The sequence below is a fragment of the Asterias rubens genome, chromosome 18, assembly GCF_902459465.1.
Source record: "Asterias rubens chromosome 18, eAstRub1.3, whole genome shotgun sequence".
In the NCBI taxonomy this organism is placed as follows: Eukaryota; Metazoa; Echinodermata; class Asteroidea; order Forcipulatida; family Asteriidae; genus Asterias; species Asterias rubens.
Window position 1 is genome coordinate 3,036,688 of NC_047079.1, and position 16,902 is coordinate 3,053,589.

General features: G+C 37.5%; 1 protein-coding gene across 1 annotated transcript in view; it reads left to right on the forward strand.

Annotated features, from left to right (window-relative positions):
* LOC117302180 overlaps positions 1–12,967 on the forward strand; it is a 135,120-nt gene extending 122,153 nt beyond the window's left edge. The window contains exons 17-23 of the mRNA XM_033785994.1: positions 591–698; positions 1,367–1,497; positions 2,178–2,262; positions 3,037–3,183; positions 5,174–5,253; positions 5,445–5,727; positions 8,141–12,967. Coding sequence (XP_033641885.1) covers positions 591–698; positions 1,367–1,497; positions 2,178–2,262; positions 3,037–3,183; positions 5,174–5,253; positions 5,445–5,727; positions 8,141–11,550 — 4,244 coding nt within the window. The 3' untranslated portion in view covers positions 11,551–12,967. The remainder of the gene's footprint in view (positions 1–590; positions 699–1,366; positions 1,498–2,177; positions 2,263–3,036; positions 3,184–5,173; positions 5,254–5,444; positions 5,728–8,140) is intronic.
* The last annotated feature ends 3,935 nt before the right edge of the window (positions 12,968–16,902 follow it).

Sequence of the window (16,902 nt, forward strand, 5' to 3'; positions counted from 1 at the left end):
GTTTCAATCTGAAAGCTTGCCGATTATAAAGTTCATACCAGTACAATCCTCAATTACTACAATCCAAAACCTATGTGGAGTTGTGGATGTCAACTAGGTATGCTGATCAACAACAAACAGTTTAAAGACAACATCTATGATTGGTTTTGGAAAAGAAACAGTTGATTAGTTTCAATCTGAAAGCTTGCCGATTATAAAGTTCATACCAGTACCAATCGTCGGTAACTACAATCCACAACCGATGTGGATTTGTAGATTACATTATGAAGCCATTCAATATTGAAAAATCGAAGTTTGGGGTGTGTGGAGTGTGGAGGGTCAAAACTATTTCAAAACCCCCCTTTGTTTTTAACATTGATTTTTCTGAATGGCTCCACTAACTATTACTAAAGTCTGGGGTTGGTTATGGAACGAAAACAATTGATTAGTGTCAATCTGAAAGCTTGCCAAAGTTATTACCAGTACCAATCCTCCAGACAAATCCTTTCATTAGAATTAGTTAACGTCAAGAAAATAGCAATTATGAGACCAGAAAAGTTATCACAGATTTACCTTCAATTGAAAACCTTGTATTTTGTTTCTGTGTCCAGTTGCGTTAAACTATCAGACGGAGGGGCGGCCAATGCAGCTCAGCAGAGCGAGGTTTAGCGTGAACGGCAACTCGGGATACGCTCTGAAACACGCACTCCTATGTGATGGTAAGAAGTATAACTTGCATGTCAGGGCTTAAATTTGGGGGAGAAATCCGCAAGACCATACGGCTTGTAACTCAGACTTTTTATTGGATTGTGTTCTCAATTAATTTTAGAACTCCTGATGACCAGGCAGTATTCTCTAGTCCGGCTGGCTAGCTAATTGTTGAAAAGCACTCCTAATTGATGAGAACTGCGCTGGTGGACAAGTCAAATGTTGTGTCTCTGATTGAGTTTTTTTAATATCGCAAGTTTCATAATAAAACTCAATTTAAAGGCAGTGGACGCTATTGGTAATTACTCAAAATAATTATTAGAATAAAGCCTTACTTGGTAACGAGTAATGAGGAGCTGTTGATAGTATAAAACATTGTCAGAAACGGCTCCGTCTGAAGTATCGTAGTTTTCGAGAAACAATTATTTTTCCACGAATTTGATTTCGAGACCTCAGATTTTAAAGTTTCAAATGTTTTTAAAATAAACTTAGAAAAAAAGTTTTTTTTAAATTAATGAAGAAAATAAGTTGTGTCGTTCACTTATCTGATTGTCACAGATTTAAATTGATATTTAGGGTTGGTGCAGTTTTCCATAATGGAAATTAGTAGCCAATTCAGCAATGAATGAATTTGATGAATGAAAAACAACCCCTCTTTGTGGGCTTTCCATCTTTGCAGAGAGCAAGCCTTTTGACCCCAACAGCGGCGATCCAGTTTCCCATCTTCCAAAGAAACAACTTACAATACACGTTATCAGCGGCCAACAGCTTCCAAAGCCACCTCAGAGCCTACTTGGCGAGAGGGGCGAGGTACGTATTTTAATGTTTCCATCAAACGGATTTGAATATCTTACTTGTAGAATTTACGTTTGTTGTTGCTTATTTTTGTGTTCATTGCCAGATTTTGCTCGTTCAACATTTCCATCACTCTTGACTAAGATTTCTTGTTTAGGGAGGCATATAGTCTGTAAAATTTACATTTTGTTTGGGATTATTTTTGGTGTTCATTGCCATTATTTTGATCGTTCATCGTTCATCTTTACCATCACTCTCATAATGATTTCTTGTTTAGGGAGCCATTTTATTTTGTAAAATTTACATTTGTTGTTGTTTAATTTTTTTTTTCATTGCCAGGTTTTGCTAGTTCAACGTTTCCATCACTCTTCTTTTTTTTAATAAATGTTTGTATGCTGAATCTGTAAAGGCTTTATTGTATGTATTTTGATGCAATTTTAATTGTTTGTATTTTATGTAATTTGAATCGTTTGTATTTTGATGGAATTTTTAATGGAATTTGTATTGTATAAATTCTTCTTTGAAGTACAAACTAATTTTTTTAATTTTTTTATTCTGCTCTTTGTCTTAAGAATTTTTGCTCTTTGTAGTAACTTTTCGTCTTTTACCAAAATGTAATTTAGTATTTGTATTAATATTCTCAGTTCTTGTAAAGTGTCTCAACTTTAACAACAGTTTCTCCATTTATTTTGTAGATAATTGATCCGTATGTAGAAGTTGAAGTCATCGGTCTACCTGTAGATTGTGCAAAGGCACAAACAAAGACGATACAAGACAATGGTGAGTTAAGTTGTCGCATTCTTCCCGTAACCAAATACACACAACGGGAGTTTCTAAGTAACTGGTATAACTGTAAGTCCAGGTTTTTCACCAATTCTGGTTCCGGTTCTGGTGCTTTCTGCGTAATCTCCTTGTGTCTCTTTTTTTCCTTGTGCTGTTTTTATTTTTTAAATTTTTGTCATTGCATTGTTTGTTTGTATGTAAATTGCGTTTTGAGATGATTTTTTATGTAAGACGCTATATTAAAAATAAATAATTATTATTATTAAAGAAATAAATTATTATTTTATTATTATGTGTTATAGTTCTTGAACGGTCAGATTTTCGGAGGGTTAAAGGCAGTGGACACTATTGGTAATTACTCAAAATAATTGTTAGCATAAAACCTTACTTGATAAAGAGTAATGGGGAGAGGTTGATAGTATAAAACATTGTGAGAAACGGCATCCTCTGAAGTAATGTAGTTTTCGAGAAAGAAGTAATTTTCCACGAATCGATTTCGAGAACTCAGAATTAGAATTTGAGGTCTCGAATTCAAGCATCTGAAAGCACACAACTTCGTGTGACAAGGGTGTTTTTTCTTTCCTTATTATCACGCAACTTCGACGACGGATTGAGCTCAAATTTTCACATGTTTGTTCTTTTATGCATATGTTGAGATACACCACTTGTAAAGGCTAGTCTTTGACAATTACCGATAGTGTCGAGTGTCTTTAATGACAAAATATCCAAATACTGATTTATGTTCTGTTGATGGGCTTTATTAATCTGCAGGGTTTAATCCTTTCTGGGACTGTACAATGACCTTCACATTACACCTGGCAGATACAGCTCTGATACGCTTTGCAGTATGGGATGAAGACCCTATCGGTAGAGATTTCATCGGGCAGGCGACGTTTGCCGTCTCCAGCCTTATGCCTGGTAAGTATAATCTTAGTTGGTTGCTCACAGAATTTTTCTGGTAGAAAATAAAACGCAATAATTATGCTCACCATTATCTGTTTCTACTTGAAACAATATAGGTATTTATAAAGTGCCTTTAACACGGATCAAAGCGCTTGAACAATGAATAAAACAAGAACAAAGCAAGAAAGGAGAGAAAAACAGAACAACAAAGGATTAATGACGAGGCTGACTGAAGAAGTAGGTTTTGAGTTTTGTTTTGAAAATGGCAGTTGAAGATGACTCCCTGATGAGTTTGGGTAATTTGTTCCATTCCTTCGGCCCAGCCAGAGAAAAATACTTGGAGCCGGCAGATCGAGAAGGCCTTTGCTCACAGAGAAGGGATTTATCAGAGGAGGAGCGCAAACCTTCTCTGCCAGGTGTATAAGAAGACATTAAAAGTATTAGAAAGTCTTGAATTGAACAATCAAAATCTAAGGACTTAGGAAGCAGATTGGGTCAGTTCTTAAAGACTTGAATTACGTTGCGTGTTAAAAAAGTAACAAAGTGGGGTTATGTAGAGCTGTTTCTCCCCTGTTTTTTCCCACCTCTTTTTGGTCTTAGACTTTGTTAATTGTGGCTTGCTTTAAAATGGTCTCAAAAAGACTTAAATGTGCAAACACCCTGAAGCTGAAAAAAGAGGTTTAAAGTTTAACGTCTGCTTAACCTCGACCAAATATCAGGCTGATTAAAGGGGACAGTTTTTCGGACTGTGTACTGCTAGAAGAGCCGGTTCAATCTGCCCTATTAATACTGCATGTGTATTGGTTACAACACATCATGTGACATGAAATGACCTTTGTGAAAGTTCAAATTTTGACCCAAATCAAGTTTGGGAAGTTAGTTGAATTCTGTTGTTGGTTTTGATTGTCTTATTTGTCTCCTCTCTGTCTTATGTAATTATTTTTGTGATAATTTAACCTTTTTAATTGTGGTTTGTTGTAATGTTGTTTTATGGATATTTTCATAATTGCAAGCTGATAAGCTTACTTTCTTGTCATGTGCATGTATTGTATCTTTCATATTTGTTTTCTTCTGCTTTTTCAATTATTGGTGTGAATATTTTTTGTTTCCATGTTTTTTGGTCATTTTAATAGTTGATTTGCATATCGTTGTGTTATTAAGATGTATATTGTTCTGTAATCTTGTAACGGGCACATCCGCCACAACCCTCGGCTTTTAGCATGATGCCTCCATGTGATGTGAATGTGGAAATAAATGTTTTATCGATTGATTGATTGATTGATTGATTGATTGATTGATTGATTGATTGATTGATTGATTGATTGATTGATTGATTGATTGATTGATTGATTGATTGATTGATTGATTGATTGATTGATTGATTGATTGATTGATTGATTGATTGATTGATTGATTGATTGATTGATTGATTGATTGATTGATTGATTGATTGATTGATTGATATTTAAACATTTTTAATTTTATTCTGCAAAAGAAAAATATATATACCTGGTTTCATTTAGGTAACATCTGGTTTGGCCTAATTTGGGCTGGTTTGGGCTTAAATTGGGATTTATACTCAAAGTTTTGTTTTCTTAATTTTTCTTTTTGCTATTAAGCGCTTTTAGGAATGTTTTATTCATATTGCGCTATATAATTACTGTTTTATTATTATTATCTTTACCTATTCATTTGTGGGTGTGTTAGAATTGAAACATCAGGCCATTAAGTATTTTTGTATTTATACCATAGGTCCTTTTTAATAAGTAAGCAGTTCATCCTATTTTACTTAGTTTCATTCTATAACATTTATTCATCATGTATTTTAAAAACTTTTTTTATGGTTTTCTAAAATATTTAAATATTTAATTTATTTGATGTTTGCTTTCTCATTTCTTATTAAATTTTGGTGATACCTTAATAAATAAGTTTATTTGTGCATTTGATTGATTGATTGATTGATTTATTGATTGATTGATTGATTGATTGATTATTCTGTCAACAGGTTATAGGCATGTACACTTGGAGGGGCTGGACCAAGCCACCCTCTTTGTCCATGTGACGCTAGAAGACTACAACTCTTGGGTAAGACTTCAGTTCATTTCATTTTGTTTTTAAAACAAAACGTCCAAAGGCTTAGTTTATTAGATTTAAATAATCATTCCTGGCTTACTATATCAAGTAACATTTGATCTGGGTTTTTTTCATCTGGTTCATTTTCATATCATTTTCGGTTAATGAATTCATTCTGTATTTTGTACTTTTACCTAATACAGTTGAACAGCACAGCGCGTTTCAGGCCACGAGGTTCTCACTGTCGCACCAAGTCCATGGAGCTTGAATACTCACCGCTCTCCTCCTCCCCAACTCATCGCCTCTCCCCACGGAGGAAGTCTTCCCTCGGTATCGTCCAGAAGCTCAACATGAGAAGACGTCACAGCATGGCCGCTCTGCCTGCCAGGGAGCTGTCCCCGTTGCCGTTTGGGACGAGAATGAAAAGGCGGAGCTATGAAGACGGCAACTTGACGGGAAGTGCGGGAGAGTTGAGACCGGTAGCAGGTACGTTGACGTCCAAGATCTACTTTCAAATGATTTCCCTTGTGCAAGACGAAAACAAAAAACCACTAGGTTCCTGATGCCAGAAACCTCCAAACTAAACTTGTCCAGCATTCTGGTTTGTTTTTCCAACATGTGCAAATACATATTACTAAGTTTCATTAACTTGTTAGGATTTTTAGTCTAAATCTCCTGCCAAAAGTTCGCGAAAGTACTTCTTGATATCAGTGACGACAGAAAGGGTTTTTGGGAACTACAATTTTGTCGTTGATTCAAAAATGCAAAAAAGCAGTGTGCTGTTGCTTCGAAACCTGCATCTGAATCATTTTAGTTTTCAGAACTTTTTTAGTTTTCAGAACTTTTTTCCATCTAATGGATATCCCTTGAGCCTTAAACAACTACAAATATTTTGTGAATTTCAAACTTTAATTTGAATTTTGGAGCTTAGTGCTTATGTCTGCTTGGTGAAAAATAACAGTTGATTTTTACTTCAGTTTACAAAAAGATTGTTTTAAATTTAAATTACTTACTGTTCCTAAAATCCCCCTAAAAATATGTAACTACTGAAAACTGAAAACGCCATAATTTCAACATGCCTCCTAATATTTGGATCCTGTTTTCAGACCTTTTTTTCAACAATGACTCTCACCTCTCATTAAAACAATGAAGTCCAATTGATTTTCTCCAATTATTCATTTCTTTGCCTCCTTTCTCTCACCCATTTAATTCCTTGGCATATAGGACAACAATGAAGGTAATAGACAAAATAAATTGTTTTTGTGTACCAACTGTGGAATGATCTTTTTGTGAGTTGTATATTGAGCCATATTTGCTTGATTGTTATTCACAGCACAGCGTTTTATTATTTACAGTTTTTACCAACTGTATGAAAATATTGTTCACTTTCATTAAAAAAAAGTTTTGAAAAGTGTTGTTGGTAAAGTTATAGCTTTGCACCGAAGACCACAACAAATGTTAATGATTTTAGAATCCGAAGATGGTAGTTTGTTTTTCAATGTGTAGTTGTTAGTTCTAATTGCCTGAATGTTTAAAAATTTGTATCTGGTTTTATTTATTTTGACATTTAAAAGTCAGTACTCTCTCAAGCCCTATTCACGCTTACTCTAGTCCCCCAGGTTGTCCATATGTAAAAAAAACGGCCAGCCTTTTCACACTGTGATCGCTTTACCCCCAGTCTTCCCGGGTCTGCCCCGGCAAAGTGGCATTACCCTGGGGAAAAGCCACCCCTGCTCTGAAGTGGGGGTGAGCGGTAACACCCTTGGGTATTCTTGAAACATGCAAACGGACACCCGTGGAATAGGAATCTATGCGAGGACAGTGTGAAAGTGCACCGGGGTAACCATGGGGTAACACAATCCAAGGGAATTCCATTTCCTCCGTTTATTTTGACCTCCCGAATGAAAACAAAACTACCTTCTGTCGTATAAGGTTTTGAAACTCATGTGTGTTTTGCCATATTCCAAATGTAAACAGATTTCCATATTCCAAATGTAAATAGATTTGTCAACATTTTCATGAAGGGTTAGACAAATGAACAAATTTGGCAAATCGGTTTTGGGGTACAAATAATTGACATATTGTTACGGTTATCATTTTCAGTAAGTTTACGTTTCTTTTTCAATGTTTTTTTTTTTTCCCCTTTTTCCTTGACCACTCCCGGGTAAAATTCCTTGATCTGTTCCTGTAAAGCCTTACAGTTTGGTGTGGATCCTTGTTTTCTGTCAACCCCACTTTCAACCCCATATTACCTGATCATTCCCTTTATGCTACATAATTAATGTGTTTGTTTGCAATCAATTTGTCATAATGAAGATGCATGATACAAAGTATTTTTGGCTGTAACGGGATACATTTGTTGTGTAAGTAGAGTTTTAAACATTGTGTGGGCATGTATAAAACATATGAATGGTGTTGTTCTATCTTTCATATTTCTCTTTCAAATTGTGTTCATTGTCCACTGCAATCATGGTTCTATTTTTCTTAAGTTCTACATTTCATTAAAGGCAGTGGACACTATTGGTATTTGTCAAAGACTAGCCTTCACAGTTGGTGTATCTCAACATATGCATAAAATAACTAACCTGTGCAAATTTGAGCTCAATCGGTCATCGAACTTGCGAGATAATTATGAAAGAAAAAAACACCCTTGTCACACGAAGTTGTGTGCGTTTAGATGGTTGATTTCGAGACCTCAAGTTCTAAACCTGAGGTCTCGAAAACTATGGCACTTCAGAGTGAGCCGTTTCTCAAAATGTTTTATACCATCAACCTCTCCCCATTACTCGTCACCAAGAAAGGATTTATGCTAATAAATATTTTGAGTAATTACCAATAGTGTCCACTGCCTTTAAGTACTTAGTAGATTTTAATATAATTTTTTCTTTTAATATTACAGAAGAGCTGTCGGAGTATTATCTGGAGTTGACGCTCACCTGCACTGATACCATCTTACACATCATCTCCAATTCGCACATTCCAACTAGCCTGGAGTTGAACGGCTCAATCAGCATCTCAGTTGATGACCTTCCTGATGTTTTCGCCTTAAACATTCCTCCTTCAGCACTCTTCAGAGCGATCCAGGAGCACAAGCTTAGCCTAAGATCCGAGGAGAGCTACACAGCAGTTGAAAGCTTCGCCACGTTGACAGAGTTGTGGCGATCACAGCGTCAGCAGGAGCTGGACTACGATTCTTTAAGTGTTGATTCGGATTCTATGGCCAGCTCCATGAACTATGACCAATTCGTTCAAGATGTTTTCGAAGACTGTTTTACCAAAGAGCTGACTTACGACCCACGCCCAGATTTGCTCAAAGAGGCTTCTCCGAGCCACGATAGCAGCTCATCAGGCATTGACAAGCAAGGACCACCCCAGGATGTTTCGTCAGATGATGTCATGTCTCAGGACACAGTGAGCAGCGTTGGAATAAGTAGTGAGAGTGAGTCTCAAAACACTGGTACCTCTCAGAAGGCGCCTTCAGACCAGGGTAGTGATGATGTCTTTCTTCCAGATGTCAGCAAACAGGTATGTCCTGTTGATCAGCTTGTGGTTGAGGAATGCTTTCAGAAGGTGGTCACACTTCCTCAGTTGAAGATTCCAAAACTTAGTCTTGTTTCAAGTCCCATTGTCAGCCCCGTCCCAAACAGTCCCAGTTCCCCAAGAGTTTGTACATTTACAAGAGATGCTGTCCAGAGAAGGTCAAGAATCATTTATGATGACACCGCCGAGTTCATCGTCCAGCCATGTTCAGATTCTGAGATCGTGTACAGATCAGTTAGTGAAAGGACTAGCACCCTAAGTCAAAAGCGTCTCAGTTCTATGTCAATTACAGGGTCTTTTTTGCAAGAGTTTGATAACATGTTGCAGAAATATCAAGAAGAATCCCCTGACAGTACAATTGAAAACGACACCCTCCTAGGACAGACTAATGTCCAGGGCATACCAGCTCCAGAGGAAGTGTTGACTACACTTGATTCCGCTTCTGACACCAGTCTCAACTGTCCAGATGTTATCAGTAACTCTCCAAGTACTGCCTTGGTCTTTAGCTCACCTCGATCCTCAGATTACAGTGATGATGAGACTGAGAGTGACATTTCAGTCACCAGTGACATAATCAGTGCTGACAGTGAGAGTAATCAGCCCAGTGAGTTACACAGAACCACCTCTAAGGAAGTTCCTCAAGCCATTCCAAACACAAATGGAGGGTATCATGAAATAACAAGCTTAACGAACAAGTGCAATTTGCCTAATGAAATACAAGGACTGACTAGATCTCAGAATCTAACAAATCACCTTGATGGTGTTAACCCCAAGACACCAACAATTATCAAAACACTGAAGCTAGATGAAGAGGATACTGAAATCAAAGAGCAGAAGGATCTGACCTTACAGAATGACAGAAACAACAACAGAGGAATCTCCCTTCAGATGCTGAAGTTAATCCAACACAAGGAAACGCTCAAGTCACATTGCGAGAAAATAAACCCTAAGGATGATGTCATGAGAGAATTTGTGGTTGAGGATTCAGTAAGGTTGATGGATGATAGTGTTGGTATTAAGGACAGAGTGGTAAGTGTGGACATGAAAAATTGTGCGGATGTAAGAGCTGGTGTGGGTATGGATGATAATGAGCATGTTGATGGTTTAGTGGATATTGATGAAGGAGTGGATATTGATGATAGTGTTACCAGTTTTAATGTGGATGCCAGTAATGGCGTGAATGTAGTGGATGTTAGGAATGAAGCAGATATGAGTGAGAGTGTGGATACCAAGTATGATGTGGAAATCAGCAATAGAGTGGGAATTAATGAGAGAGTGGATGTGGATAATGGTGTGGATGTCAATGAGAGTGAAGATTTGGATTTGGTTTACAGAGTTGAGAATGATAGGTTGAGTGATGGTGATAGTGATGACACATCCAGTACAGCTTCTCTGTCCTCAGTTCCCTCATCTGTATCATCAAGCGATACCGTTGTAGAGGTCCCATCATCCTTTCCAGGAAAGCCAAGAGACCCTACTGACAACATCTCCCCCGACCTCTCACCTCTCAGGTTAGAGGATATATTCAACCCCAGTGAATGCAAACAGTTCCGTTCAGAATTTGTCCAGCATTGGCAGCAGAATGTCCCAGAACACAAATCGACATGCAAAACAGGAAACCCAAGTGCCCAGTTTATCCCCGGAATCAACCAAGCAGAAAGTTGCAAACCACCTGCTGTTATTCCAGGTAATGTAATGAATGGTCCAAGACCATATTCAAACAAAGCCAAACCCATTTCGGCGATTCAGAGAGATCTCACTCAAAGAACCTCTTCAGCTTCAGATAAGAACAACAGCCATACCAATCCAAAACGGCTCTCTTGGCCACCGATTCGCCAGAAAGTACTTTTCCTTGACAAAGGAAAAGTAGATTTTAAACCAAATGTGCAGAATGGGACTTTAGACAATGAAAGAGATGGCAGAATCATTGATTGTGGAGCAGACAGTGCAGGTAAAGGATTAATCAAACCCAACTTTTTACCTGGTAAAAGCACACAAGGCAAAAGCAGCCTCCATGTTCCAAACTACACAGAAGGGGTGTTTACAAGTCAGCTGTCGCAGATCAGGTTATCAAGACCTGGAAGTGGGCAACAGCAGTCAGTCTCAACAACTACAACCACCTTGGCTTCGGCTGGGACTTATACACATGTACTACCTAGCTACCATGACCATGGGTCACAAAATGGGTCACAAAAACCTGCCGACCCAACAGGCCTCAGAAGCCCAACAGACCTGAGAAGCCAAACAGGCCTGAGAAGCCCAACAGGTAAAGCACTCCCAGAGAGGATGCCCCCAAGCTATGAAGATCACATATCTAGGTACGGGATACCTGCCAACCGTAGACCTATTCCAACAGCCAGGCAATACCAACCAGATTCTTCGCCAATCAAATTTCGCCATGCTGAACCTGTACAAGTTCCCCAAGTAGATTCCGCATCAAGACATCACAGTCATGGAAAGAGATCCTCTCGTCTCCTAGAAGGTGACACTGAAACTTTGAGCTCTCCAGAACCAGAATCTGAAGCCAACCAAATTCATTCCAAACCGGTCCAGATGTACAATTGCTGCACATGGCCCTACAAATCAGCAGCCTCACCTAAGACCCTACAACTCCATCCAACGCCCCCGCGACGTCGGAAAAAGCTTCCAGACAGGTGTTCAGAAACTGAGGAATGTGCCCCGCCTATCCATAAAAACCTCGGGGGAAGAAAATCCTGGCCACTGAAGTCAGAAAAGGGTCACAATGTTTATTTGATGCTTACTTTGTAGGAATTCTATACTGGTTGCAAAGTGGTTCCTCTGGCTTTGTTAAAAAAAAAATGGCGGGCTCCAGGAGAGTTCTACCTCTGGTGTTTTTTTAAGTGTAAACTCAACACTAACATTTGCTTGTTGATTTGAGGTTATTTGCGGAGATGGTAGATCATCATCCCAATCTATAAAAATATGTTTATATGGTTATTCGACAAGCAAATGAGATTAAATGTGAGGGCGTGTATTGACTCATATCCAGGGCTCAAATTTTACACTGAACTGCCAGCCCGAGGCCAGTGATTTTAGATTAGGGCCAGACAAGTCCAGCGGTCTTGTGTTTGTATATCTAGATACTAATACCTCACTGTCTGTGTATATTTACAAAAGAAATGATGTCCAAAATGTTCACTTTTGAGTCTGGTAAATATGTTTCAGTTCTGTCGAGTATCAACACACCCATACGACTACGAGATAGACTTTCTCTGATAGCACAATTGAAAATGACTCCCTCCCAGGAAGGATTAATGTCCAGGGCTTACCAGCTCCAGATGAAGTGTTGACTACACTTGATCCCACCTCTGACACCAGTCTCTGTTTCAATTCTGTCGAGTATCAACACACCCAAAGGACTAACGAGATATATTTTCTCGTAGTGCTTGATAAAATAAAAACTTTTTTCGTGTTGTACTGTGTAGAAAGGTCTTTCTTGTCAAGATTGGCTGGTAATGATCTACAAGCCCTTTAGTCTTGTGGAATTCTGAGCCCTGATATCTGGTTAAGAATAAGAGAGTGTTCGTAGCTGTTGCTCTCAAACCTCTATTGTTTGATTTTGATTCATACCGATGACACTCCTGTACATAGAGATTTTACAAATACGCCTTGATTGTTTTAAATTTTTAACTATATCTTTTTAACTTGTATAGTTCTTTGGTTATCGCCAAGATAAATTATTGATTTCACTGTCAAATTTGGACAGTTTTTAAGGTGATTTGCTGGACATTCTGCAGAGATCCAAGGAAAGTGTTGTTGAAAATTTCTTTGACTCACACAAGTTGTCACGATACTACAATCCTTGTTAAAGAAAACTTGCAAAGCAAATGGAAACTACAGTTTTAACAGGCCAAAATTGCCCCCACCTCTACAGAAAAAAATTGCTTTGCCCCCCAAAAATTTACCATGTTTGCCCCTGCTAGAGTTTTCATGAAGCAGATAACTTTGCAAAGTGGACTTGTATTTGTTTTGAGCAGAATGGCTGTGTGTTTAAAAAACTTTTGGAACTAGGCTACATTTGTCAAACTTTGAGAACACCCCATGTTGAGAACCCTGAATCTGTCCAAAATTAACAGCCCATTGAAATTTGGTAATCTTTTACAGAATTGATTCAACTTGTATTACATTTTATATGCAGAGAGAGACCAATATATCAAGGAAATATTTATTATAATGAATAGGGTAGATGGCCTTAGCTTTCAATCCAATCCGGACCTTCTTCAGAGGCATAAAACAAGTACAAACAAATACATATCCATTTATAGAAAAAGAGAGGGGGAAAGGGATTAAGGAAAGGATCCAGAAAGAAGCGGGAAAATAACAGCCAATCAAAGTTCCTATTTCAGAAACAATATTGGTGGCTATGAACCAATAGGAGTGAAGTGGCGAGGACAAAGGATGTTTAGAATGAAAGGAAGGGTTACTGGACCATAAAAGTGGTAAATGTATTGTTCGACAACAATGCAGGGAGACATGAAAGGGTAGGATTAGAGAGCAAGTTGCATCATGATGCAACTAACAATATTTATTATATGCACTTGTACTGCTGACAGTAGGTTTGAGTGGAATTCAAATAAAAAATAAAAAAAAGTCTCACATTGTTAAGGAGGAACCACTGTATTCAACCATTTTATTTATTTAATGAATTTAAGAATCTAGTGATAAGTGCGACTTTTTTTTACATGTAAATATTTTATTAAATAATCATGTAAAGATAAATTGAATGATTGTAGCAATTTTAATTGAATTTTTTTAATGGGAAATATTCATGTAAAGATAAATGAATGATTGACGAAAATTTAATGGAATTTTTTGAATGGGAAATACCATCAAGTAAACATAATCCAAAAAAGAAATAACCTCAACCTATTTTTCTGTCTGAAATATTGTCGAGGCGACTAGGTAGATATTTTAAAGAAACGCTCTGTTTTATTAAAAGTACGACAGTTTTTAACCTATTTATTTCTGTATAATCATCCTTATGCACAGACATAAATTTTGATGATTTTCAACGCTTGTTTTTGTTATGCAAGTGTCCAAACGCGATCACCATGGAGTGTTGCATGCAATTCTCGAACCACAGAATAAGGATGTGACAGGAATTGAAAATTAACAGAAAAGTTGTACAGATTTTTCAAATTTGTATGCCTTTTAACAAAAACATTATTTATTAAAATAGAAAGTCAGTCTTAATAAGTTGTTTAAAACCTTATTTGGTCAGGGCTGTGCTATTATGGACCCTCAGCTTGGGCCTGTATGAAATGGTCACGACATTTTGGAAGGGTCCCTTTAAGACCTTGTCGCCACTCTTTGATTGCCTTATTTCAAAATCACAGCCGATGATTTTGAATGGTCAGACAGTTTAGGAGGGTTATGTGAGCTAGGATTTGAAGTGTTTCTGTCATTCAGAACTAAAAACATTCCGATGTTGTTGCTTTTTTATCTCACACTTCATTTTGCAGTTGAGTGGCCGTTTAGTTGAAGTAAATTCGGCTGTATTTGTTTTGAGATCTGTAAAAATAGTGTACATAAAATCTTGACCAATGTTTTCTTCCTACGAAGTCTCTGTATTCATATGCTTCCAATGGATGCACAAATCACACGTCTTATTCGGACATGTTCATCATCTGACATTTTAAGACAATTGTACTAGGGCCCAATTTCATAAAGCTGCTTACCTACCGGTTAGCAAATCTGGCTTACTAAAACAGGAGAAAAACCTGCATAAGCAAAATTGTATTTCATTGATAGTGTGTGTGTGTGTGTAGAAACACATGTATTTGCACCACTGCGTCACTCATCGAGCTTGTCATGGCTGAGTGGTTAAGAGCACCTGTCTCAAGCTCTGTTTTGCTCCGATACAGAGACAGTGGGGCGGATTGCACCAAGCGGTCCTTAACCGGTCTATGCGCTACAGCCAGCTAACTTGAGACCCGCTCAGACAGTCTTTAATTATAGACCGATTGCAATAGCGTGGTCTATAATTAAAGCCAGTCTTATAATCGGTCTTTGTTTTGGTTTTTAAAGATGGTGCTGCATTTGTTAGTTGTAGATGATTTGATACAAAGAGCTCTACAATGAGATTTTATTTTAGAAATAGCTTACACCCATTGGAGGCTTAATGTGGTGATACATTGTATCGTAAATGTATGTTCCCAAGAGTAAAAATGATACAACTCACAGATTGGATATCCAATGATTCAAACCAAAGCAATAAGAACAATGCCGTACCGCCAGTGCCTGCAGAAGTGCTTATGGGACATTTGTTCGTATTACATTTCTTTTCGCCGACTTATCTAAGATCGGCTTATTGCAACAGGCTCAATGACTGACTAAGCTAAGATCGTCTAAGGCAGATAGCCGGCTATAACTGACTGGTCTAAGACTGCTGACTAAGACCGTTTTCTTGCAATCCGCCCCTGGTCATGACACTTGTATCATTGAGCGAGACACTTAAACATAATGTAGTTGCTTTGTCCTTGGGTTGCGACACTAAGCTATATGCTCCATGTATACTAGGATTAGACGTGCAAGAACCCAGAAAACTTGTCGTGGAAGAGTAGGGGTTTACCCCGGTACTTCTGGTTCACATAAGCAAACACCCTTGTTTACAGATTTCCTTGAGCTACAGTGATTAACTTATGAGGCATCCTTGGTTTCGCAACCAGAATTTTTTAATAATGATAAATAATAATCTGTTTAAAGCCATTGGACACTTTCGGTACAGGAAAAAAAAAAACAAGTTCACAGATTTACAAATAACTTACAGGGTTTACAGAAGGTAATGGTGAAAGACTTCTCTTGAAATATTATCCCATGAAATGCTTTACTTTTTGAGGAAAACATTAAAACAATATCGTTTCTCGACAACTGATTCTCGATATCGAGAATTACAATTTATTTTCAACACATGTCATGACACGGCGAAACGTGCGAAACAAGGGTGGGTTTCCCCCGTTATTTTCTCATGACTCCGATGACCGATTGAGCCTAAATTTTCACAGGTTTGTTATCTTATATAGAAGTTGTGATACACGAAGTGTGGGCCTTGGACAATACTGTTTACCGAAAGTGTCCAATGGCTTTACAGGAACCAATGGCAAGCAAGCGTGCCTTTTCGGTTAGCTGCGTTATTGATGGCCCTGTATTAAGCATAGAGCGTCTGCTTGCAGGCTTAATGAAATTGGGCTGAGACCAAGTGCATTGTAGCGTCATTTATGACTTAACGACTTGAATTTTTAGGTTTACAGATGATGAAATGGTGAAATTTTACAATAGGGAACAACACTAATGCTGTTTATCAATTCACCTATGTGTATAAATATTGTTAAATATAAATATATATATCTATAGGCTACCAAGATTTTAAATCTTTGGTCGATATTTTTGTTAACTTTTTGTGATACATCTTAGCCAGATTTATCATGGCTTTATATAAGTAGTTGATTATTTATCAAGGATGGCATTTTTCTGCGGAGCACTATAATGCAATGCGTATGTTCCATTATTCCAACTAAAGTATTATTCGACGGGTTTTTGTCGCTTTGTGTATAATTCTGAAATTTCATGGAGTAAGAATGGGGCAGTATTCTGCAGTTCAATCACGACACCATTATTTTTGACAAGTCACACAGAAACGGTAGAAAAATACACCTACTAACTAGAGAAAATCTACTACCAACTGCTATATACACAAGAGTTTTGGGCTGGATCGTTAAAGAGGATCCTTGAAGCCAAAATCCATACATTTTCTTAATAGATGCTATATTTGCATCTGGGGTAACGATGATTTATGTTTTACCAATATACTAATGTGTTAAACAGGCATGCAACTGTGAAAACAATGGGAAAACTGAGATTTTTTTTTACAAACAGAGGAAATCAGCTGATTCAAGAAGTGGTTGAATGCATGTGTTAAAGCCATTGGACACTTTCGGTACAGAAAAAAAAAAGTTCACAGATTCACAAATAACTTACAGGGTTTACAGAAGGTAATGGTGAAAGTCTTCTCTTGAAATATTATTCCATGAAATACTTTACTTTTTGAGAAAACATTAAAACAATATCAATTCTCGGTGTCGAGAATTACGGATTTATTTT